Source organism: Amyelois transitella, chromosome Z (assembly GCF_032362555.1).
Source record: "Amyelois transitella isolate CPQ chromosome Z, ilAmyTran1.1, whole genome shotgun sequence".
Classification (NCBI taxonomy): domain Eukaryota; kingdom Metazoa; phylum Arthropoda; class Insecta; order Lepidoptera; family Pyralidae; genus Amyelois; species Amyelois transitella.
This window is the reverse complement of record NC_083535.1, coordinates 1,307,262-1,332,665: the sequence shown is the minus strand read 5'-3', so window position 1 is coordinate 1,332,665 and position 25,404 is coordinate 1,307,262. Positions and strand designations below refer to the sequence as shown.

General features: G+C 36.6%; 1 protein-coding gene across 1 annotated transcript in view; it reads left to right on the top strand.

The window, feature by feature from the left end:
* Window positions 1-20,381, top strand: part of LOC106130587 (sterol regulatory element-binding protein cleavage-activating protein) — a 29,201-nt gene extending 8,820 nt beyond the window's left edge. Inside the window, exons 7-22 of the mRNA XM_060953497.1 lie at window positions 8-1,165; window positions 2,109-2,317; window positions 3,509-3,665; window positions 4,263-4,356; window positions 4,937-5,097; window positions 6,070-6,137; window positions 6,383-6,423; window positions 7,289-7,419; window positions 9,154-9,496; window positions 10,052-10,247; window positions 11,404-11,514; window positions 12,596-12,705; window positions 13,943-14,090; window positions 15,302-15,447; window positions 16,323-16,443; window positions 18,361-20,381. Of these exons, the coding sequence (XP_060809480.1) occupies window positions 8-1,165; window positions 2,109-2,317; window positions 3,509-3,665; window positions 4,263-4,356; window positions 4,937-5,097; window positions 6,070-6,137; window positions 6,383-6,423; window positions 7,289-7,419; window positions 9,154-9,496; window positions 10,052-10,247; window positions 11,404-11,514; window positions 12,596-12,705; window positions 13,943-14,090; window positions 15,302-15,447; window positions 16,323-16,443; window positions 18,361-18,494 (3,328 nt within the window). The 3' untranslated portion in view covers window positions 18,495-20,381. The remainder of the gene's footprint in view (window positions 1-7; window positions 1,166-2,108; window positions 2,318-3,508; window positions 3,666-4,262; window positions 4,357-4,936; window positions 5,098-6,069; window positions 6,138-6,382; window positions 6,424-7,288; window positions 7,420-9,153; window positions 9,497-10,051; window positions 10,248-11,403; window positions 11,515-12,595; window positions 12,706-13,942; window positions 14,091-15,301; window positions 15,448-16,322; window positions 16,444-18,360) is intronic.
* Window positions 20,382-25,404: the final 5,023 nt, after the last annotated feature.

Here is a 25,404-nt window from a genome sequence, read left to right as displayed (position 1 = left end):
CTTTCAGATTCGTCCAGTCCTTATCTAAAAAGCTGATGGAAATGTATCCTCTCCATCAAGAATCGTATAAAAGAATTGACGAAGCGACTCTCATATATTATCCGGGACAATTCAATTATCACGAATTAGTACCTCTCACCATAACATTTATGGGCCTATTCCTTTATGTTTACTTCTCTGTGAGGAAAATAGAGTATATTAAGTCTAAGTTTTGGTTAGCTGCGTGTGCTGTGATTTCTATAGCGTCCAGTTTGTTGATGTCGACGGGAATATGCTTCTACTTCGGCATCACGTTAAGTCTCCAGGGCAAAGAGATCGTCCCCTATCTAGTCATCATAGTGGGCCTCGAGAATGTTCTGGTTCTAACTAAGAGCGTCACGTCCACCGATTCCCGATTAGACGTCAAAATCCGTCTAGCACAGGGCCTTAGTAAAGAAGGCTGGTCGATCACAAAGAATCTGCTGACTGAAATAACCGTTTTCACACTAAGTTTCTTCACTTTCGTCCCGTTCATACAGGAATTCTCCATATTCATGATATTGAGTCTCATGGCCGATTATTTCATACAAATGGTGTTCTTCGCAACGGTATTGGGTATAGACGTGCAAAGGATGGAGTATTTCCAAGATAGGAACAACAAATTGCACTTGAAAGAGTATTTTCACGTGAACAACGCTTTGAACTGGCGTTACAATAAGAGTTATGAGGAGGATTCGCCGCTGAGGATCAGGAAATCGAAGTCGCATCCCCGTTTGAACGGCTTAGCCCAGAGCAGTCCCACAGACGTGGTCGCGAAGAGGAATTCGAATGGCCAAAGCCAGGATAACAGGGTGCCGAAGAGGATTCGATTGGTGAATCTCTGGGCGCGCACTCGATTCTTCCAACGAGCTTTTATGGTCTGGATGTTGGTGTGGATATCCATGATCGTTTACAACTCGGGTGTGGTCGATTACTTCATAACCAGTGCAGAAATGGACGGCAATTCGGAGGTGAACAAGAGGAATTATCAGAAGAAGGAGCACAAGCAGTCTGTGAACATGATGTACGCTAAGAACGCCATGGTATTCTCGCCGATGATAGACCTGGGAAGTTCCGAGAAGTCGGCGGCGGACACCAATGATACTCTGATGATGAAACATTCGCCACATTCACGCCCGTGGACCAGGTAACTTTACGTAAATCTTCTTTGTGTATTTCCCACCTTTAGAATAGGAACACTTCATATATTACGCTTTTGAAAAGCGACTAAGGAAGTAATAAGAGAGTAAGTGCCGTGTGGTTCCCGGCACCAAAACAAAAAAGAATAGGACCACTCCATCTCTTTCCCATGGATGTCGTTAAAATATAGTATCGTTGAGTTAGTTTCTCGTAACACAAGTTTTGAACTTACTTCGAGGCGCACTCAATCTATGTAATTTGTCCCGTATATATTTACTTATCCCTTTTCAAACACAACATTTCTAATGGCTCATACACTCGACATTAGTTGTAAATGAGTAGAATAGAATAGATTTATTTTCAAAATTGGATACAAGTTATCACTTATTGACGTCACATCACTTAAATGTAATTATAACTACTGCCGCTTCCAAAGCGCATGTGTAGAAGAAGCGGCGAAACAAACTACACTGCAGCATTTTCATCGGACTTCAATATACAAATATAGATCTCTTAAATCTAAATCGTGGACGAATGCACATTGTCTACATTAAAAAACATGAATGAATGTAGAACTAGTTATTTCAATACGAGTATGTCATACTAACACGCGTATGGCACATTGACTTTTTCAAGGTCACGATAAGATATTAAATCAAAACTTATCAGTCAATTATATAGACAAACATACTGAATTCCCTATTCCATTCTCAGCTGTCAGCTTCCAAGCTAGGGTTCCGCTGAAAATAATATGTAAGTAATGCTTTTCACGATGTAAAAGGAGAAAAAGTTTCATGTTTCATATGTATGAGTTTAAACTACCAGAAGCTACGTCACTTACGACCATATTTTCTTCAATAAAAAGTTTGGCAAACCGATTTTCCTAACATCTGAGACACCCAAAGTGGTCCAATGCGTTCAAAATATTACCCCACAATAATCTTTACCAGGTTATCGCCCTACCACTGGTCGTCAATACTCTCCCACTACAACGAGACGGTGGGGGGGAGGTACATGGTGTTGCTTCCGCCGCTGCTGCTCAGCCACCGGCTCAGTCCGGAGCTGGCGGTGACGGTGAGGAACCCTGAGGAGAAGGATCCGCCCCCACTCAGGTGGCAGGCCCTGGCTGCCGCCCTGGATCCTATTGATATACTGCCTGGTAAGATATTGCATACATACATACATATAATCACGTCTATATCCCTTGCGGGGTACACAGAGCCTACAGTCTTGTAAAGACTGATAGGCCACGTTAAGCTATTTGGCTTAAGATAGGATTGAGATTCAAATAGTGACAGGTTGCTAGCCCATCGCCTAAAAGAAGAATCCCAAGTTTATAAGCCTACCCCTTAGTCGGCTTTTACGACATCCATGGGAAAGAGATGGAGTGGTCCTATTCTTTTTTGTATTGGTGCCGGGAACCACACGGCAAGTAAGATATTGCTGGGTGTGAAATTGAGTGACCGAATAAGGAACAGCGTGATAAGGGAATGTTGTGATGTGAAAGAAGATGTAGTTACAGGAATAGAAAAGGGTATGTTAAGATGGTTCGGTCATGTGGAGAGGATGAATGAAAACAGGTTGACTAAGCAGATATACAAGGAGAGTGTGGAGGGAAAGGTCGGAGTGGGAAGACCTAGACGAACGTATCTTGATCAAATTAAGGACGTCCTGGTAAAGGGTCAGGTCAAAAGTACCCGAAACCGCCGAGCTTGCATGAAGAGAGTTATGAATGTGGATGAAGCGAAGGAAGTATGCAGAGATCGTGGCAAGTGGAAAGAAGTAGTCTCTGCCTACCCCTCCGGGCAAGAGGCGTGATTTTATGTATGTATGTATGTAAGATATTGCTTATGTACTTGGAGCGATCTTCCGCCAGGCTTGGTTTATGCCTGGAGAACCGCGGCTCCGACGATGTTGTGTCGGAGGTTGTATATATGCTCCAATCCGTGTAATCTTTGCTTGCGCGATTCAGACTTTTCAGCTGTTTGACTGATAGCGTCGCGTGATTTTGTTTTTGTGACTTGTGGCGTATAGATGTCGCCACACTTTCTGATAAATAAGCCGGTGTCAATTTAAGAGTAAGAAAATAAAATGCAAATGTTTTATACATAGAATATAGATAAACATACATGAAGAGAGTTATGAATGTGGATGAAGCGAAGGAAGTATGCAGAGATCGTGGCAAGTGGAAAGAGGTAGTCTCCGCCTACCCCTCCGGGAAAGAGGCGTGATTTTATGTATGTATAAACATATTTACATAAATATTGTAAGAGTTGTGAATCATGCCGCGCCGCGCACTCGAGTAGAATTTCAATTGGCTTTAAGTTCTAAATACGTATAAAAATTTCAGATTTTGAGCTGATCGAAAGCAAGAGTCCGCTACAGCACTGGGGCAGTTCCACCCCCCTCCCCCTCTACCCGACCACGCCCATGGAAATACTGCTGCTGGCCATACTGTGCACCATAAGCGTGGCCGTCATCGCTTACATGATGGTCGTGTTGTACAGGTAATTATAATTCGTTTTCTATCATTCACTATTTGTTTTAGAGACATGCTTTTCTTGTGCGTACAGGCAATAATTTTAATAATATCTCTCGTGAATTGGATATTGACTTATTCACTACGAGCTTAGCGAGAGCTAAACGTCTTTTGTATGAGCATTTACAGGATTAGTAGTTTTTATTAATATACTATATAATATTGTTAATTCTTAGACTTTTAAGCACTTGTCAGCCACTTTTTGTACTCGATTGCGAGTGGCGTGTTTAGTTTTATTCAACTTTTATATCCTATTATTACTACCTACCATTGTATTACCTATAATTGGCTTCTTTGTTATGTATCGTGTTTATGTATTGTCATATAATTAGCTGTTGGTCTTCCTTGTAAAATAAAATAAAATAATTATAAAAGATCGGAATAGGTAGATTGAATTGGGGTACAATGAACCTGAAACGTATATATTAATAAGGACATGCCTCCGTCCGCGATTGCGGGATTTGTAAATTATTTTATAAGATTTTTTCCGAAATTTTTACAAGTGGGATGAAGAATATAATATATAATTAATTATATTTAGATTACATTCGATGTGTTATTGCAGATGCGTGTGCTCGCGCCATTACGCGGAATGGCGGGCGTCGTGGAGCGACGACGCCCTCTACAGGAAAATCATTGAAAACCAACCCGCAGTTCAGGTGAATATTGATTACGTACACACATTTAACGCGGGAAAGGTTTAGGCTGTGTGTGTGTGTTAGTGCCGTGCGGTCCCCGAAACCAAATAAAAAAAAAGAATAGGACCACTCTTTATCTTTCCCATGGATGTCGTAAAAGGCGACTAAGAGATAGAATCCTATCTCTTATCACGTATATATCCCTTGCGGGTTAGACAGAGCCGTGCACATCTCATATTGAGATGTAGTAACGATGTAGATGGCGCACTTAACATAAGTTTAGGATAGGATATATTTGTTATAATATATGTGCAATAAAGGGTATTATTTTGTAGGTAGGTAGTTTGAATACTAACCGCTCTTACGGTGTGGGAAAACATCGTGAGGAAACATTCAGGCAACTGGATTTGAAACCATGGATCCAATAAGGGTTAGGTTTTTTTTGAAGTCAGATGGGAGTCGCTTCGTATAAAAACCTGTCTCACCCAAATACGCTCAAAGGCATACCCCGGGCTCCTCTCCAGAGTGGTGAGGATGCAAATGCCGGGACTAAAAAGCCAAGAGGAATAAATGGTATTATATCTATCCACCTTCGTTTCAGTTGGTAATGGAAGCGGTACCCCTCGTGGTGGCGGGTCACAGCCAGGAGGTGGAGTGTCTGGTTACGGACGGGGAGAAGGTGGTCAGCTCCTGTCTCCAGGGCAACGTGAAGGTCTGGGACTCGCAGAATGGAGAACTGATAGCCACTATCGACCGCGGGGCGTGAGTTTGCTCTTCATATATGATTATCCTAGCTGTTGTATACATATACATAGATATATAAAATCACGCCTCTTCCCCGGAGGGGTAGGCAGAGACTACCTCTTTCCACTTGCCACGATCTCTGCAAACTTCCTTTGCTTCATACATACATACATAAAATCACGCCTCTTTCCCGGAGGGGTAGGCGGAGACTACCTCTTTCCACTTGCCACGATCTCTGCAAACTTTTTTTGCTTCATACATTCATACATAAAATCACGCCTCTTTCCCGGAGGGGTAGGCAGAGACTGCCTTTTTCCACTTGCCACGATCTCTGCAAACTTTTTTTGCTTCATACATAAAATCACGCCTCTTTCCCGGAGGGGTAGGCAGAGACTATCTCTTTCCACTTGCCTCGATCTCTGCAAACTTCCTTTGCTTCATACATACATACATAACTCTCTTCATGCAAGCTCGGCGGTTTCGGGTACTCTTGACCTGACCCTTTACCAGGACGTCCTTTGCTTCATCCACATTCATAACTCTCTTCATGCTGTTGTACGTAGGTACATATAGTCACGCCTCTTAATAACTACGGCGTAGGCAGAAACTACCTACGTCATTTCACTTACCACGACCTCCGGATACAAGGAGTATGCAGGTCGTGGTAATTGGTAATCACTTTATCCAAATTAATTACTCTCTTAATGCAAACATGTCGATGTTTACTATCTCCTAGCTGTTATTAGAACAGCGTTCGAATAGGAGTCATAGTTTTCGGCGTTTTGCGAGTACAAACATACAGACAGACAGAAATTACAAAAAAAAATCATATTTGTGTCCTCTTATAAAGATCCCCAAAATCTATTATTTGACGATATATTTCAAGCACAGACATCGCTCAGTTACTATTTATAAACTCGTAATATGAATGAATATATACCTACATTAATTCAACATTATACCAGCCAGTCTGTATGTAATTTGTTGCAGTTTCTTCAAATTGCAAAGAGAGTTGTATAAAGCGGGAACAAAGAAAAATGTGGACAACAAATCAGTTGGTAAGTTATTTCGTGTTGTCATGGTAACACTGTTATAAATCACAAATTCATATAATACGATTTTTTTTATCCGCTTTTCCAATAGATGCTTGTTTGTTTGTAATATCTTTATTGTAAGAACACAAAAAAAAGTAAATTTTAAAAACAAAAAAGATGCTTACTCTAAAAATTTTACTGATCATTTTTTAAAAAAAAATGGTTACTGCAAATTAATATAAAAGTACCCATTTTTAATTTTCTTTCAGCAAAATTATCACCAAATTCAGAAGTTACACCAAAAATAGAGGTAAGTGCGATATAATCATATATAAAATTCTCGTATCACAATGTTCGTTACCATACTCCTCCGAAACGGCTTGACCGATTCTCATGAAATTTTGTGAGCATATTGAGTAGGTCTGAGAATCGGCCAACATCTATTTTTCATACCCAATAATGATAAAGGTCTACCCTTAACATTTTTTTTAACTAGAAATTACTTAAGAATTATTTATATAGCATAACGTTTGGCGGGACAGCTAGTATAATATAATTAACTATATAAATATTATTTAAAAAAATAACAACTTTCTTGTGTTTCTATTAAGGGTATTAAACAAATTATAGTTCAAGTTGTAACAAAAGTGAAATTGTAATGTGTAACGTAAATACATAGTTTATGAATTTATTCGTTACAAACAAGAATACATACATTTTCTTATAATAACTATGCCAAATATATTTTAGTTAAACCCCAGAAATTACAATCTCAGTTTGGTCTAAAGGTTCGACTGGTAGACAATGGCTTATGGCATTAAGTATTATTACATTATTTGATGTACAATAAAGTTTAAATAAATAAAAATAACATGAGTATCATTTTGGCTGATGAGTGTAGTTTATTTATATACTAGCGACCCGCCCCGGCTTCGCCCGGGTAACATTCATGATAAATTTCATACAAATTTTCACCCCCATTTTAGTATTTAAGGGATTGATTTTTGAGAAAAAAAAGTACTTATCCTTTTTTAGAACGCGGGTTTTTATCATATATGTTTATATATGCATACCAAATTTCACTTGAATCGTTAAGTGGTTTAGCAATGAAATCTGTACAGAAAGACAGACTTTCGCATTTATAATATTAATAAGGGATAATTACTGTTCAACAGACGACACACAGACTGCGCAAGGGCCTCGGCAACCACCTTAGCGGGCTTCGGTTCCGGGCGACCGCTAGGGAATCCCCTTCACATCTACCGACAGCTGAGACCACGAAGTATGACTTCGCTAAGAATTATAGGTAAATTTTTTTTTTTTTTATTTCCTTTTTTTTTTCAATATCTCAGTCTCTTTTTGTAGGTCAATATCTACAGCTAAGACCAATGCGCCAAGTTTTAGAACTTTACCTACGTATATATGTATGTATGCTCTAACCACGGAAAGTAGTGGATGAATTTTGTTCCTGTTTGAAATGTTGGAAAGAGGGTTTTCCGAGGAAAAAATATATCTATAAATGCTTCCAGCGTGAAACCGAGACTGGTCGCTAGTAAATTATATTATAGTAAATTATCTTCTTCGTCGATACCTTTTCCCACTTTCTACGTGGGGTCGGCACAGTATGTTAGTTTTTTCCAATTACTTCTGTCAATTGCCATCTCACTGGTCACTCCCTTTCTCCTCATACTATCCTTTACGCCGTCCATCCATCTCTTTTTCGGTCTTCCCCTATTTCTTGAACCTTTCACTTCCATATTTAAGGCTCTTTTAGTAACATGACCTTCCTCTCTTCTCATGATGTGTCCGTACCAACCCATCTTATTACTATTCATCTTTTCATTTATTGGCGCTACTTTCATACTCCCTCTTATATACTCATTACGTATTTTATCCATTCTTGTCACTCCACACATCCATCGTAACATTCGCATCTCACTTGCATGCAGTTTCCTGTCATCCGTTGCTTTCGTTGCCCACCACTCTGCTCCATACAGCATAACCGGTCTGATGACAGTCTTATATATTTTACTATTTAAGAGGCATACGAGGATCGCATGTCACACCTGTTACTTGTCGCCATTTTGCCCATCCTGCCCCTACTCTGTTGTTAACATCCCGGTCGATGCCTCCGTCTCCCTGTATAAGCGAACCTAAATACTTAAAATTTGAGCAGACTGGTAAGGTCACACCACTTAAGGCAATTGAGGAGAAATTTGATGACCCACCGAAGTCGAGGAACATATGTTCTGTTTTGGTTCTACTGATCTTTAGACCTATGTTTTCTATTCTCTCCTGCCATTTTCCCAGTCTGCTTTGCACTTCAGATCCGTTTTCTCCAACCAAAACAATATCATCCGCGAACATCATACACCATATTATAGTAAATTATATTAAGCCAAAATCACGAAAGACGTGAAATCTTTATTTGAGACTCACATTCTATATTATTCAGTTCGATTAATAGGGATTTAAGAAACGACGTCAGTCAGTTAGTTGGCAGTAGATACTGGCTGAAAAACAAAATGTTACCCGCGAAGTATCATTTTAAATTAAATTTTAAATCGAACTTGAAAAAAATTTTAGCGCTTCATAGTTTACTTTAATTTCATGTAAAGCGTGGCTTTAAATATTCAGACAGGCGAAGTAGGCTAGCGTGTAACGAAACATTTTCATTGGCACGGTGTGTACGCAACTTAATCCGACCTCAATAGTCTTTGCCGGTAATTGCATAAAAAAAAAATTTTGGCGCGAAATACACTTCAAATTCGAATTTCGAATCCTTTGCCGTCACCACACCATTTTCCACTCTTGTGCGATCGACAGAATAAGTTAGTTTTTTTCATAATTGCTTTAGTCACTTCTTTTCTACTCATACTTTCTTTTACGCTATCCCATCTCTATTTCGGTCCTCCTTATTTCTGAAAAAAAAACATCAAAACTTCCTACCCCAATGGGAGACGAGAATGATCGTATGTATATATATGTATGTAAAAATTCTGTTTCAAACTCGATTCAACTCATATTTCTTTCCTTACAGAGAATTATACTGCAGCGAGCAAAGTGAAGACCCAAACAATTCGGAAACGAAAGAGAATGACATAAACAATATGAATATAAGTAAAAACGACAGTGTGACTAGTGATAAAGATAGTGACGATAGTATGTTATTTATGTTTAACTCTAGCGATGATGTGATAAATAGGAGTAAGAGAAGTGAAATGAGAAGTGAAGTGAGGAGTGAAGTGAGCGGGGACAATTGGAGGGGGAGGGCGGTGAGGCAATCGCCAGTGTGGTGCATGGACTTTTGTAATGATCTTATAATATTGGGGTGCGGCGATGGTAGACTGGAGTTTTGGGAGGCTAGCTCTAAGAAATTGTTGGTGAGTATTTTTTAAAAGTAACACAGTAATTTAAATAAACAAATAAAAAAATCTGTATCTATCCGTTCTTTTTATTATAAATTTGGCATTCATAATGCTTTTCTATTATGGCTTTCCGTAAACCAATTGAACGCTGAACAGATTTTTGTGCAATCAATTCCGAATTCAATATTTAAAATATTGGCTTCATTTTTTTTGAGGTAAAGTTGAGGAAAACAGCTAATAGACTACTTTACATGTTGGAAAACGATGTTCCAGACTTAGATTTTACAAAGGTGGAAACCATGCAAATAATAATCCGAATAAATAATTGTGTCGTTCACATTACACAATTTAAGAGTAGAACAAGGGCCGAGTAATTTTGTATAACCGCTTGATTTACGCAGTCTTTCTCAGCGAAAGCACAGTCAGGAAAAACACCACAACATAGAGATCCCATTTAGGGATAAGCCCGCCTTTGTACTGTACTGTTTTTATTTGTAATGTACTCCTTTAGTGAACAATAAAGCATTTACTTACTTACTTATAACACCGAAATTGTTATTTTTATCCTAGTGCGTATGGTGGGGTCCCGAATCGCGGTCGGGTGATCGCGACGCGGCCGGAGTGACGCACGTCCGAGCCCTATCAGGGGCGAGACGTGTCTGTGTCGCAAGTCTAGCCGGCTACCTCACATTGTTGCAACTGAACGCATACAACGCCGCTTCTGGGGCGCAAGTTGATTGGCAGTTCAGCACTGCGCACCGGAGGAGTAAGTCGATGTTTCTATCTCTCTCTAGAGTTGAGTACGCGCGCACCGAGTCCTATCTGGGACCCGTCTGTGTTGCAAGTCTAGCCGGCTACCTCACATTGTTGCAACTGAACGCATACAACGCCGCTTCTGGGGCGCAAGTTGATTGGCAGTTCAGCACTGCGCACCGGAGGAGTAAGTCGATGTTTCTATCTCTCTCTCTCTAGAGTTGAGTACGCGCGCACCGAGTACTATCTGGGACCCGTCTGCATTGCCAGTCTAGTTGAATCACGTTCTTATAATTAAACGCCGCTTCTGGGGCGCAAGTTGATTGGAGATTCAGTTCAGTACTGCGCATGGGAGGAGTACGTAATCATATTAAAAGTTCGTTAATAACACAAAAAAATAAAATTATATTTGCTTTAATATCGACTTATGTTAAATATATATTTGTTAAATATATTTTTGAATTTATATAACCAAAATAAGCCAACAACGTTTTAATATAATCTCATCTCATCTATACCTACTAATATTATAAAGCTGAAGAGTTTGTTTGTTTCAACGCGCTAATCTCAGGAACTACTGGTTCGAATTGAAAAATTCTTTTTGTATTGAATAGACCATTTATCGAGGAAGGCTTAAGGCTATATAACATCCCGCTGCAACTATAAGGAGCAAAGAAATAATGGAAAATGTGAAAAAAACGGGGATAATTATTCATCCTTGAGAGCTTCTTAGATACCCAAAATAAATATTCCACACGGACGAAGTCGCGGGCACAGCTAGTAGCTGATGAAATAACCGTTGTTCCAATACGAATGCGATTTTCTCAGTGTCGTGTTTGACATTGTCCAACTTTAAAACTGGTAGGTACCCAAAAATCGTTTTTATCTTCTAAGGGGGACGTATGAAATCGGGGGAATAGCTAGTAAACTATAGATGTAGGCAACCTTCTTGATAAACGCCATAGCAACGGTTGCCATGATGTTGTTTGTTAGAGATATGTCAAAAATATTTTTTATTGTTAGATGTTCTTAATTTTATGTTGAATAATATAATGATTTTTAACTGATTATTTCTCTCCTCTTTTCTTCTTTTATCTTCTGTAGGGATAAATAACTTTTATAACTATACCTTCTTCCTACAATAGAAATATTTATGAATACATTTTCAGCTCACAAACGAACAGGGTCGACGGGGTCATTGCACTACGTGAACTGTCCAGATGACACCGCGAGGTCAAAAATGACCTTCTCATACGAGGCCGAGCTTAGCGAAGGAGAAGGTAGATATTTAATTTACATTCATTCATTCATATAATCACGTCTATGTCCCTAGCGGGGTAGACACGTTAAACATTTAGGCTTAGTGATATAATTGAAATTCAAATATTGACAAGTTGCTAGTCTTCATTGCCTATAAGAATAATGCCAAGTTTATAAGCCTATCCCTTACTCAGCTTTTACGACATCAATGGAAAAGAAATGGAGTGGTCTTATTCTTTTTTATATTGGTGCCGGGAACCACACGGCACTTATTAAATTAACAATTTTTAATATTCCCTATAGTAAAGCTTCTTACAACATATTGTTGTACTATTTGAGCTTGCGTGCCCACCTTAGGCCTCAACTTGCTTATCACCAGCTAGATTGAGGTCAGGCGCAATGAATTTTTTTACAAAAAAATAAACAAATTAAAATAACAAGAACAACACAGTTTGAGTGCTCAAAAGTCAATTCTAGACTGAGCATTAACTCAAAGATCCTTTATTTTTAAAATAGCCTCAACGCATACATACATTATAACATAAAATTACGCCTCTCTCCCGGAGGCGTAGCCAGAGATCACATCTATCCACTTGCCACGATCTCTGCATACTTCTATCGCTTCATCCACATTCATAACTCTTCCGAGTTCAGGGTACTCTTGACCTGACCTGACCTCTTGACCTCAGAACGTTCTATATTTGATCAAGTTACGTTCGTCTAGACCTCAATGCTTATGCGAATCAATAACTTACCAAAATAGTTTCCGTAATATAGAATATACATTTATTTATGGATTAATGAAAGCAGGTTGACTAAGCAGATATACAAGGAGAGTGTTGAGGGAAAGGTCGGAGTGGGAAGACCTAGACGAACGTATCTTGATCAAATTAAGGACGTCCTGGTAAAGGGTCAGGTCAAAAATACCCGAAACCGCAGAGTTTGCATGAAGAGAGTTACGAATGTGGATGAAGCGAAGGAAGTATTCAGAGATCGTGGCAAGTGAGAAGAGGTAGTCTCTGCCTACCCCTCCGGGAAAGAGGCGATGATTTTATGTATGTATGTATGGATTAATGAATCTATTCAATATATTATATTCAGAAATCATATGCCAGCGGATAGCTCAATGCAGGCCACACCAACAGCCGATCACAGAGATGCAGTCTGAAGCCGCCAGGATAGTCACGGGCGGTCAGGATCATGTTCTCAAGGCAAGTATACTACGTTTAATTTAAAAAAAAACGTCAAAACTTGGTATTCTTCTTTTAGGCGATGGGTGTAGGCAAACTTCTTGGCTATACGCCATAGCAACGGATGCCATGATTTTGTTTAGTTATGAAGAATGTCACAATATTTTTTTTTAATGTCAAATATTCTTAATTTTTATGTACAATAATATAGTAATTATTGAACATAAAGTGCTGTGTGGTTCCCGGCAGTGCCGTGTGGTTCCCGGCACCAATAAAAAAAGAATAGGACCACTCCATCTCGTTCCCATGGATGTCGTAAAAGGCGACTAAGGGATAGGCTTATAAACTTGGGATTCTTCTTTTAGGCGATGGGCTAGCAACCCGTCACTATTTGAATCTCAATTCTATCATTAAGCCAAACAGCTGAACGTGGCCTATCAGTCTTTTCAAGACTGTTGGTTCTGTCTACCCCGTAAGGGATAAAGACATGATCATATGTATGTATGGGCTAGCAACCTGTAACTATTTGAATCTGAATTCCATCATCAAGCCGAACGGCTGAACTGGCCTATCAGTCTTTTCAAGACTGTTGGCTCTGTCTTCCCCGTAAGGGATAAAGACGTGATTGTATGTATGTATGTAAGGGCTAGCAACCTGTAACTATTTGAATCTCAATTCCATCATCAAGCCGAACGGCTGAACGTGGCCCATCAGTCGGCTTCAAGACGGCTCAGTCTACCACGCAAGGGTATATGAACTTGATTATACAGTGTGACATTTAAAACAACTGCATCCTTTTCAACATAGACTATACCCATGCTTCTGAGCCGTTTGAGCCTATTTTTATTTAAATTAAACGTCATCATTTTCACATTTAAAAAACCCTCAAAAACTACGTCACACGCTTTATTAAAGACCAATACTACAAAAAGAAATTAAAACTAAACATGTAAATAAATATCTGAAAAATAAATTATTTTTCTAGTATCAAGATCAAGTAAAGTACAGAGTTGTCGAGATCGCTCAGTTGAATGAATTGTGTCATTGACCTCTGAGTCTTACGCGTCGCTTTTCCGCCGGCTGGTATGACATGACATATTTAGGATCGTGGATTTCGATACTTTTATTTTTTTCGTACTTTCTGAAATATATTATTCTTTTAACGTTTTTAAATATCCTTTAGATGAGTACACTTAACAGTTAAATTTATGCAGTTGAATTAAAAGTCACCCTGTATGTATGTTTAAATTTGTCGCAGGTATTCTCGAGTTCAGATCTAAGCGCCCTATTCACACTGCACGGTCATTGCGGGCCCATAACTAGCTGTTTCATAGACCACGCGACTCCAACTATAGCCGGCAGCGGCTCACAGGACGGACTGCTGTGTGTATGGGATCTACATACAGGTATGTTAAATGGATGATGTCATATACTTACTCTAAGGTGACGCACTCTATGGTGTAGTCATACTTATTCTATGTGATTTACAGTAACAGTTGCTATGGTATATGTATGTATTGTTATAAAAAAATTCAAAATGTGATGAAAACATTAAAATGTTTTATTTTACAGCTGGCTTTACTATATTAAACGAATTTGCTTGTAGTAGAGTGTTTGAGTGTGGATGAAGCGTGTAGGGATGGAAAGATGCATTCGCTGCCTACTCCTACGGGAAAGGATGTTATTTTGTGTATTTATGTATGTGATACGCGGTTAGCGCCATTTTAGGACCACACACTACATCTGTGTCATATGGGTTTAATAATGTTACATTTTGGTTTCTCGGCAAAACTCAAAAACTTCGTTTAAAAACTTGACCTGACTTTTGATTGTGTAGTTTAGTTTTTGGCCTCTGACAACACTGGAGCTCACTTATCAATTGTTTTAGCTCCGTATTAGAATGAATAAAATTAATGTTTAAAAGCGCCAAAACTAGCTATAAATTAAATAATATAGCCGAAATCCCACACACTAATCCTCAAAACAGTAATCATATTTATTGAGTAGGTAGTTTTTGCAACGTTATGCGAGTTAGTTCATTAAACTAGCAAGCACTTAAAAATTAAAAGCAATATTCGTTCTGTTCACTGAATTGTTTATAAGACCCATGTTTGTTAAATATGTCTACCTCAAGCCGACTTTTGGCCAAGTGGAACTCAAGCTGAACACAGCACTTCTCAATCTCAAAACGAAAGGAGAGGAAAAATAAAGATATTTTTTCTATATTTTATTTTTTTGGTCAAATAAAACTGATTGAGTTAGCCCCGAAGTAAGTTCGAGACTCGTGTTACGAGATACTAACTCAACGATACTATATTTTATAATAAATACCTACTTATATAGATAAACATCCAAAACCCAGGCCAATCAGAAAAAGTTCTTTCTCATCATGCCCTGGCCGGGATTCGAACCCAGGACCTCCGGTGTCACAGACAAACGTACTACCGCTGCGCCACAGAGGCCGTCAAACTTACTTTTAGAAATAGATTACGTTTTCTAACAGGGAAAATACGAGTGCTCTTGACCTTGCCTCGATAAAACAGCGTGTGGGTTGATAAGCTACTATTTCTACATCCATTCAATAACAAATACATATATATATAAACATATATTTCAGGCGCATGTCTGTACAGTACGCAGGCGCACGACGGCGCCGTGACGTCACTGGCGTACACAGCTTCCTACGTCATATCAGCTGGCTCCGACGAGAGGCTGTGTATATGGGACAGATTTCAAGGGCACATGCTCAACTCTGTACACATTGTGAGTATTTATATCGAATACTAGAGGCCGCCCGCGACTTCGTCCGCGTGGAATCATTCCCGCGTGGACTCCGGGATAAAAAGACTGTCTACTCCGCAAGGGATAATAGATAATAAGACGTGATTATATGTATATAAATAAAGTCCACTCCATCTCGTTCCCATGGATGTCGTAAAAGGCGACTAAGGAATAGGCTTATAAACTTGGGATTCTTCTTTTAGGCGATGGGCTAGCAACCCGTCACTATTTGAATCTCAATTCTATCATTAAGCCAAACAGCTGAACGTGGCCTATCAGTACTTTTCAAGACTGTTGGCTCTGTCTACCCCGTAAGGGATAAAGACGTGATCATATGTATGTATGTGTTATATATGAATCAGTATCTATTTTATGTATGCCGTGGCTGGCTGCTAGTATGTCACAGGTAATATATACATAATGCGAGTGTTCTTATTTATTAATAATATACATACAACACTATTAATATTTTTTTATTTTTTTATTAATATTATAGTTTGACAAACTTATTATTATTTGACATTATAATGGTTAAATGATAACAATTTGACAGAGCCTATATACGCTGCTTATTTAAGATATATGTACATTATTCCGACGCCTTCAAAGGTAGAATGTGTGTTAACAGAGACTGTGCTTGAATACTTGAGACCTTTGTATATTGTGAACATATTCAAGGAATAAATAAATGATTAAATATAATAACTAAAAAAAATAAAGTTTCTATATTTTGCTAGTGAAATTCTTCTCGATTTCTGTTACAATTTTATTTTATGATCGTTGTGATGTTTTGAATTTCAGGGATGTTTTTTTGTGTATCAATTTTGTTTTAAGATCATTAATGTTTTGCATTTCAGGGTCTGAACTACATGAGTCGAATGTTGCCTCTGACGCACACTCTGCTAGTGATGGGAGATCGCAGCGGGCTGGTGGTGTATGATCTTAGCAGCGGCGATGTTATCAGGAGGGTTTTGTTAGGTAATTTATATTTATTTTTCTATTTTTTTTTTGGGAGTTATGTTAATTAGTAACGTTACATTTGTAATATGTTTGTTTATATATATAAAATTCTCGTGTCACAATGTTCGTTTACGTACGGAAAACCGAAACGGTTTAATCAATTCTCATGAAATTTTGTGAGCATATAGAGTAGGTCTTAGAATCGTCCAACATCTATTTTTCATAATTATACATATACATCAGCATTCATTAAATACAGTGGAAACGAATAAAATCATAGGGAGTTTGAAATAGTTTATTTATATTTACATTGTAAACGGTAAATAAATAAAAAAAAAATTACGAAATATGGTACAGAGATATAATAGGTAGCTTTTTGTTTAAACTTCCCATTGTTAGAGTATTAAATAAATAGACAGAGTAAAAAACTGGGTTATAAAAAATTAAATTCATAAAGAGATCGAGACGAGGAGGCTGGAACTGGTAACTGGTATTGGAATTTCGTTCAGTCTGTAATCACGTCCGCGCGAAGTTTCCATATAGTATCTCTATCTCTGTGTCTGATCGGTCGGGAGCCGTCTGCTGTCTGCCACCACTGTGACGGATGTGCTGACGAGGACGCCCAGCACACCTTGGAGGTTGGTCCAGTTTGGGACCAAGAGCGGTCTCTGTGGCGCAGTGGTAATACGTATGTCTGTGACACCGGGGGTTCTGGGTTTGAATCCCAGTCAGGGCATGATGAGAAACGAACTTTCTCTGATTGATCTGGGTCTTGGATATTTATTTATCTAAATAGGTATTTATTGTAAAATATAGTATCGTTGAGTTAGTATCTCGTAACACAAATTTCAAACTTCTTGTGGCTAATTCAATCTGTGAAATTTGTTCTGTATATATTTATATTACCTACCCCTCCGGGTTAGAGGTATGATATTATGTATGTATGTATATTTATATTTAATTACAAAGACCGCGCGGAGCTTCCCTGCCGGCTGTCGTGAGACAGATGGTCGACAGCGAGAGGTCGTGGACAGCAGTGCAGACCTTTGCGGAGAGCGTCATGCTCCGCAAAGAGGCGGCGGAAAGGGTGAGAGAGGACACGTCCGACCTCCACATACGCCGCCGGCGCACTGGGCGCGGGAGGCGGGCATTATATTATATATTACTAGAGGCCGCCCGCGACTTCGTCCGCATGGAAACCCTATCAATCCCGCGGGAACTCTGGGATAAAAAGTAGCCTATGTGTTATTCTGGGTCTTCAGCTACCTACATACCAAATTTCATGGTAATCGCTTCAGTAGTTTTTGCGTGAAAGAGTAACAAACATCCATACAAACTTTCGCCTTTATAATAGTAGTAGGATATATATAATATATGCCTGAGAATTTGACAAAATCGGAAACAACTCATCTTCTTAATCATTATCATTTTCATCCTTTTCTTATGTGTTATTCACATTCTCAACAAGATCTTCAATTGATTGATTTATGTACAGTTGCCACATTATCATCAATGGAAGAATAACTAGGAAAACCCTGCAGTATTACAGGTTCTTTTCCTTCCAACAGGACGTCAACCTATTTCTAAAACCTTTCTTAAAACAATTTTGAATGGTTTCAAGCTTAGGCCGCTGCCGCAGAGACGCTTATATGTGTTGGCGTTAGGGCGTATTAAACGGGATGACAAATCGTATTAAGCGTTAAAGAATGTATGAAAACATGTCTCAAGTTGCAGGGACTGATGCAAAATGGTGTGTTATGCGGGAAATAGTATTAGACGTGATCGTATTAAAAGAGGTTCTATACATACATAAAATCACGCCTCTTTCTCTCAGAGGTGGGAAGAGACTACATCTTTCTACTGTACATCTTCACGCCATTTTCCCTTAGGGGTAGGCAGAGACTACATCCTTTTACTGTACATCTTTTGTTCCAGGCCAAAGCGACGGCTGTATCTTCGTTCGTCAAATCCTCCCGATGAAGGACGCCATAGTTTGCGACTACGCGAACCAACTGCGCATAGTCAGATTCCCACTTGTATCTCGCTTGGCAAACGCTAAGAACGAATGATGACACGTACACAAGAGGAAGCTCGCACTTTGACGGGGAATCGAACGCGGGACTTTGTGAAACATGAAAAATTTTGTAAGGAAAATTGTAAATAAATTGGAGCATGAAAGAGTTCCAGATGTGGTTAGTGAGAAATCGTAGCGGATGTATTGTAAATAATTAATTTTGACACACAGATTTAATTAAATAATTAATTAATTAAGAGTTGGTTGCATCCATAGATTTCGGAATAATATTAGACTGTAGAAGTGGTTAGTATCGGTTAATGTGACGTCGCGTCTGTTGTTGTTGATTCTTTGACGAGAGGAAATAGTAGAAACTGTTGTATTGTCTTCTTGAATATCAATTTTGAAATTAATTTAATGGCATTATAATCTGCAATAGAAAATTACGATGCAGTGTACATTTCTAATGTCCGATACATGACATTATTCCCATATCTATGTGTGCGCCATATTAGTTTAACGATGATCGAACTCTATCAATTAAATCTCCAGTTAACCAGAATAAAAATTTCACCATTATATTTTTCATACTAGGGTCACTTATCACCTGTTAAGTTAACTTTGATGTAATTTCGAAGTTTAAGATATTGTTGAGGACTTAGAAGTCATTGTTACGAGTGAACGCTAAATACTTTTATATATATATAATCATCCAAGATGGAAAAATAAAGATTAGTTAGTTTTCCATTGGGATTCCCAGTCAGGACCTTGTTAGTAAATGTTTATTAGTTTCACGAAGGTATCTGTGGAAAGTAATTTGACCAAAAACGACACAATGCCGTTTGCATTAAGAAAAAAAATATAGGTAACTTTATCATTGAAATATTTACAAGTTGTAATATTAGCTTATCCGATGTAAATTATAATTTGAAAATATGACGATGATAAAATATGATACTTTATATTAATGTGACACATTCACTTCTAGAGTAAATCGGCTATTATGTAAATTAATATAAATAAATATTGCATGTTTTCTCTCTCTCTGTCAATAACTTACAATGTAGAGAGAAGTTATTCAAAATTTTATTGACAGCCTACAATCACAAAAGGATTCAAAATAAATGTGTCTTAGAATTATAGCGTAAAATTGTTATCATAAAATATCTAGTATATAAAACAGGTTTTAACGCATACGTTGTTATCTATTGTCGATATTTCGGTCGCGTTTCACGTGGAGGTAACAGACGAGACGAGAGTGCCTAAAAACTACAATCTTTTAACTCAACGCGAAAATGTTTAACAAAGTAATATTAATATAGTATCACTGAAATATACAGAATCTTCATTGTCTTGTGAGAAATAAAGTTATTCAAATATATACATAAAAAATTGAGGGCACTATCAAAAATTAACAAATATTTAAAGTGCTAAGTATATTTAATTCTAATAGATCACTTATCTAATTACGATTATCATAAGTAAAAGAAAAATATTTTGCACGACATGTTCATGTTATTGAGATAATTGTTATCACATCGGGACCATATAATTCGTGAGATTAGAGTCGATCTGATTGTATATAGTCGTTCGTGTGTAGTAAGTATTGTTTTTTTTTTAAATAACTAAATTGTAACGTCAGTTTTTACTTCCAAAACTCTTACCTACATGATGTTGTTAAGAACTTAAATATTTACGATTAGTGTGGTTGATAGTCTCAATGGTATTGAAAGAAAATATATATTATAATAAGTATGTATACGTTTATTTCCTCGCCATAACATAACAATCAAGTACTTAATGGGTGTTTATAAACGCTAAGTATTTAACTTAAGATTAAAACGGGTCGGCGTTATATATTTTGTATAATTATTAATGATTAATTATATTTTCGTTCATATTAAAGCAGACAAAACAACAATTTTAATGAGGCTATTGATAATTTATTTTTTTAAATTTGACGCTCAGTTTTTAGGAAAATGTAGCTAAACATTATGGAAATGTTAAACGCTTTAAATATGAATAGAGGCAGACGATAAAAATGAACACATACATACACACTTGTGTATATGTATTGCTTATAACAACTGTCGGGTATAACGTCGGAAACTATACGGTCCCTTCAATGTCGCTATAACAGGTTTTGACTGTATATTTGTTATCTTAGCATGTTCCCAGTTCTTAAATTGCGTTTCGATGTTCAAGAGTTCGTTTTAGAATAGGAACTTATCCATTATATATGTTATATGTTACCCTACGATACTGCACGCAGCTGTTATACCGTTGCAGAACGATTCCACTGAGGTTATCGACACACTACTTCTATATCGCATTAATTTATTTCAGACTTATCTGTAAACGTGCACTGCGTAAATTACTTGATGATGCCATCTCCATGAATTCTTTTTTGATAGGGATTATATGAGTTTTATGCAATAATATAACATTAATATATTAAAACTTAATCTCATGTGATAAAGTATGTAAATGAAGAAATAGAGTAATTCTGGTTTTTTGTGAATAACATAATATAATTCTAGTCTAGACATTGTACCGCTTAGTCGTATATACATATATATGCGAATCAATCGCATAGGTATATATAAATGCGACGGTCGAAAGGTGTACACTTGATTTTTTTTACATCACTATAATTGATATAGCTTAACTTTTCTAGTCCGAGCCAACGTGACAATAACGATAAATTTTCATTTCACTCGATTATAGTCTGCAATATTTTAAAATATATTATAATTTTTCGTGAAGTACTTGTATATGCTATATAGAGGTTCAGGTTTAACATTTCTCCTTCCAGTCTTTAGGTAGTTATTAAGCCAGTGTTTCTATTTATCGATAAAAGTAATTGAGACGAAATTTAAACAAGAAACATTAAGGGCGCGGTATCGCATCAATTAAAACCTTATTATGTGACAGAGGTTAGAGTTTTCGATTCGATTTTATATTCCAATAAGAGTACTAATAGAGATAAAATGAAATAAAAATATCGGTTCTCGCTAGTTTTGCTAACCGTATCTCTTCTGTGTAAGGATTGACGACGTCACGAATAAGACACGTTAGGGTGGGTAGCTGCTTCAAGGCGTACGCTAACGCGTGTGAGTAATTAATTTGTATGTTTATTGCTACCAATAAATCGAATAGGCGCATTTTCTTGTGAGTGCTGTATCAGAATACACAATTCTTAACAAGACAAACTAAACGAGACTTATCATTTTCGCAAATCGTCTAAACATATATAATTAACTTGCAAGCGCGCCCTTGTAAACTAACTAACTAAGTACTCGTTCAGATGATAGACATGACCTAATTAAAAATGTCGAGTAACGCAGCAAGAATTACTTTTAATACATGTTTTTACAATCAAGTGTATATATTTCTCTTCCTTTGTAGGTATATGTATATTTTGTAAGCTATTTGTTTGATAGTTTTACGCGTATAAGTAATTGTATTAATTTATTAGTGTTTACCCGGGTTCGCTGCTGCGGAAATATCTGGAAATTAAAATCGAGGTTCTATCGGTCCAAATTTAAGCCATACATACTTACAGTCCGCATTTTATAAGTAAGGATATCGGATATAGGTACTTCATCTTTAGTATACTAACTGTGGAAACATTTGTTATTTTTTTTTCTTGTTACGTCCTATCAATATACAACATTAATTTATTATTAGTTAATTCTTTTACAGATTAGGAAAATATTAGTTGTTTTATCTACGTACATTATTGTAAGTGATGATAACAAGACGTGCAACCGAGAATCGATATAGGTATTTTTGGGCTATAATTCATTAATAATTGTTGTTTAATTAAAATCTAATTAGTGAAATATATAATGTATGTTAGTGTGAACGTGTACATATCGAATTCAGGTTATGATAAGCATGTTTGGATCTGTATACCCTAATAGTGATATGTATATAAAATCGTATAAATAAACAAACTTAAAGAAAACAAAGATAATTCGGCTTTTGTGATGGTATTATACAATAATAAAAACCTACAATAATAGAATGAGATGGTTCTAATAAATTTGTTAGTGTTATAGAATAATCATAATTTATATGTTGTTTGTATTAAATCTCATGTTAATAAAACGCACGTGAGTTAAATCACAATTATAATATTCTCAAACAAAAAATAAGTAATCAATTCTGTTCTTTATAAAAAATATTATTTTTTCCTGCCCAATGGGACTTTTTTTAAATTATTATTTATAAAAGGTTACATCCCAACAAGTGTTTGTGTATAGTTTGAATGAAAATAATAATTTAATGTCAAGTATTTTAATAAATGTTTTGTTTTTATTTGTATTTTTTTATTATTCGCCTTCGTCCCACTTTTGATGTACTTTTCATGTGGTACAGGTTTTTTGCAATAATCGTACAAATAGGTACACCTTGAAAATCCAGGTATTTACATACCTTTAATAGTAATGTACAAAAATTGTGCATTCTCTTGTTACAGCAAATTCTAAATTTGACCCAATCCTAGACACAGAGCCTGCCACAATCAGAATATTATTCTGAATCAAATCATCCTGTGGAAAAATAGTAATACACATCATGTGATATACCAATGACGTCCATCGATATTTTTACAGAGCTAAATCAGACTCCTTATGGTGCATTAATCCTTGGTATTAAAGATTTGTCTCTTTTTCACCTATCCCCCTGTATATTAATCTGCCGCGCTTTAGTAAAACTCAAAATCCCCTCATGAGCTCTCCTACTACAATGGTTTAAAAATAAAACAACGTTTTTAGCAAACTTTTATGTAATAATAGTAGTCAAAGAATAATAACATTAAATTAATATATTTACAAATCATTAAAAAAGGCTACTCAATCTAAGCCTTATATATATAAAATATACGCTTAAATTAGTCGTCTCCAAAATACGTGTTAATTTAGTTTCAGGGGGAGAATTATTAAATTGGCGTCTCAGACGAACGGGGCATGTTCGAAATCGAACAATAACTATTCGAATTCGAACGGTTTTTATACGAGCTCGTACGATAATCGTTACAATTTCCAGATTCGTGTGAGACGCCAGATTACAAATTGTGAACCCCCAACGTGTACGGCAAACCATAGTGACTCCACTGAACACTCTGGTTGATACACAATGCTCCCTTAATCATAATAACACTCGCTAGTAAGGAACTACGTTCTTTGTCTCTACTCTTGTATACTTAAAATTAATGTTTGTAAATAAATAGATAAAAATGTGATTTATGGAAAAGTATTAAAGTACATAGCAAAAGCACTTACACATTTCGGATCTTATAAAATGTAGATAACAGATTTAAGCCCTCACTCTGAAGTTGAAACATAATTTTGTACGCATCAGAGTGCAAGATTATGCCACTAATACCATATATATTCCTTAGCATATTAGCGTTATGTAGGCAACTCAAGAGTTTAAGTGCTATTTTTCAAATTAGATACTCGAATATAGTAACACGAATTAAACTGCTCGATACCGAATAATACATCATTCGAAATTTGATAAAATTCATTGGACATCGTCTCTCTAGTTTCGAACGAGTTACTTATTTCGAAAATAGCACTCCAGGCGGTATGTGTGCATAACATTCCAAAGAGAAGATACAGGGAACGTTGTTATATTACTAACAAAATGCGTGGCTCTTGAAATGATTAGTAAAAGTTTATTTTAAGCGGCTTGGATATCAATTTACAAGATTCGGTGCAAAATTTTAGATGATTAATAAAAAGCTTAACTATTATTCGTCCATTAATGCTATCTGGATATTAAAATATGTATATGTTTAGAATATTTATCTAAATTGCTTTTTATGCTAAATTGCTCGATAGTGATTTATTTATTAAATTTTTATTATTTTAAAAAGAGGTAAGGACCGCTTATTGGACCTTAAATGTTACCAGTAACATGAAAGTCACATACCTTCTTTTAGAAAGTAATGAGTGAGCACTTAGCCTTACGTAGACTTAATTAGAAAAATTATTATTGCTTATTTTCGTTTAGTAAATTATGATAAGGGAAAGTATGTACTAAAATTTACTTATATAATTATAATAACTCACTACTTTCTGAAAGTATGCAGTTTTATGTAATTGATAAGTCAAAGTCACAACAGCGCCTTCATCTCTATAAAGTAATTAAAAAATATATATATTTAATATATTATTATATAATTTTACTTCCACTGTAATTAAACAGTACCTTATTAATATAAATATTTTGAGATCTACCAGAAATGTTCATTCGTTAGGCCGCGTTATTGTAAAAACTTGTCGCTGTAAATTCTGCACTTGAAATGTTCTACACACATTGATTTAGGCGTTTCTGATGACTAGGTTTTAATGACTGAAGGATCTTAATTTCAATAAAATGAAAATATTATACCGATCAAACATCGGATTTATACAATCGCTCATAAAACGTATAAAGATGCCGATGTATAAAAATAAATTGGACGCGGTACACGGCCACTTCACAACTCATGATTGTCACTTTCTGAGAAATAGTTATACGTACCAAACATATGAGTATATATAATTCTCAGAAAAGCGTGCAAAATGTTTTAGAAAAAAAAACATAGTAATCAACATAATATAATATTTGAATTTCTATGTAATTCTAAGTATATTGATTATGTGGCCGTCTAGCGTCAACCCTACAAAACAACACTTACAAATAAGAAAACTATGTACAAACTAGTAAACCTTTGAATATCATATTAAAAGTATCACTAATGTGGTACATCACAGAGCATGCTAATTCTTGGCTATGTGGTACACCCACTATTTTTCAAGGCAATGTGTCGTTTCTTCCGTGATTAATGATGGAAAGTGGGAGAGGAAACTTGTGGAAAATGAGTGCAGCAAATTTGTGAAACGTGTCGATGAGTCAATAACAGTGTGCCGTGTGGTACCCGGCACTGAGAATAGGGCCATTCTAAATAT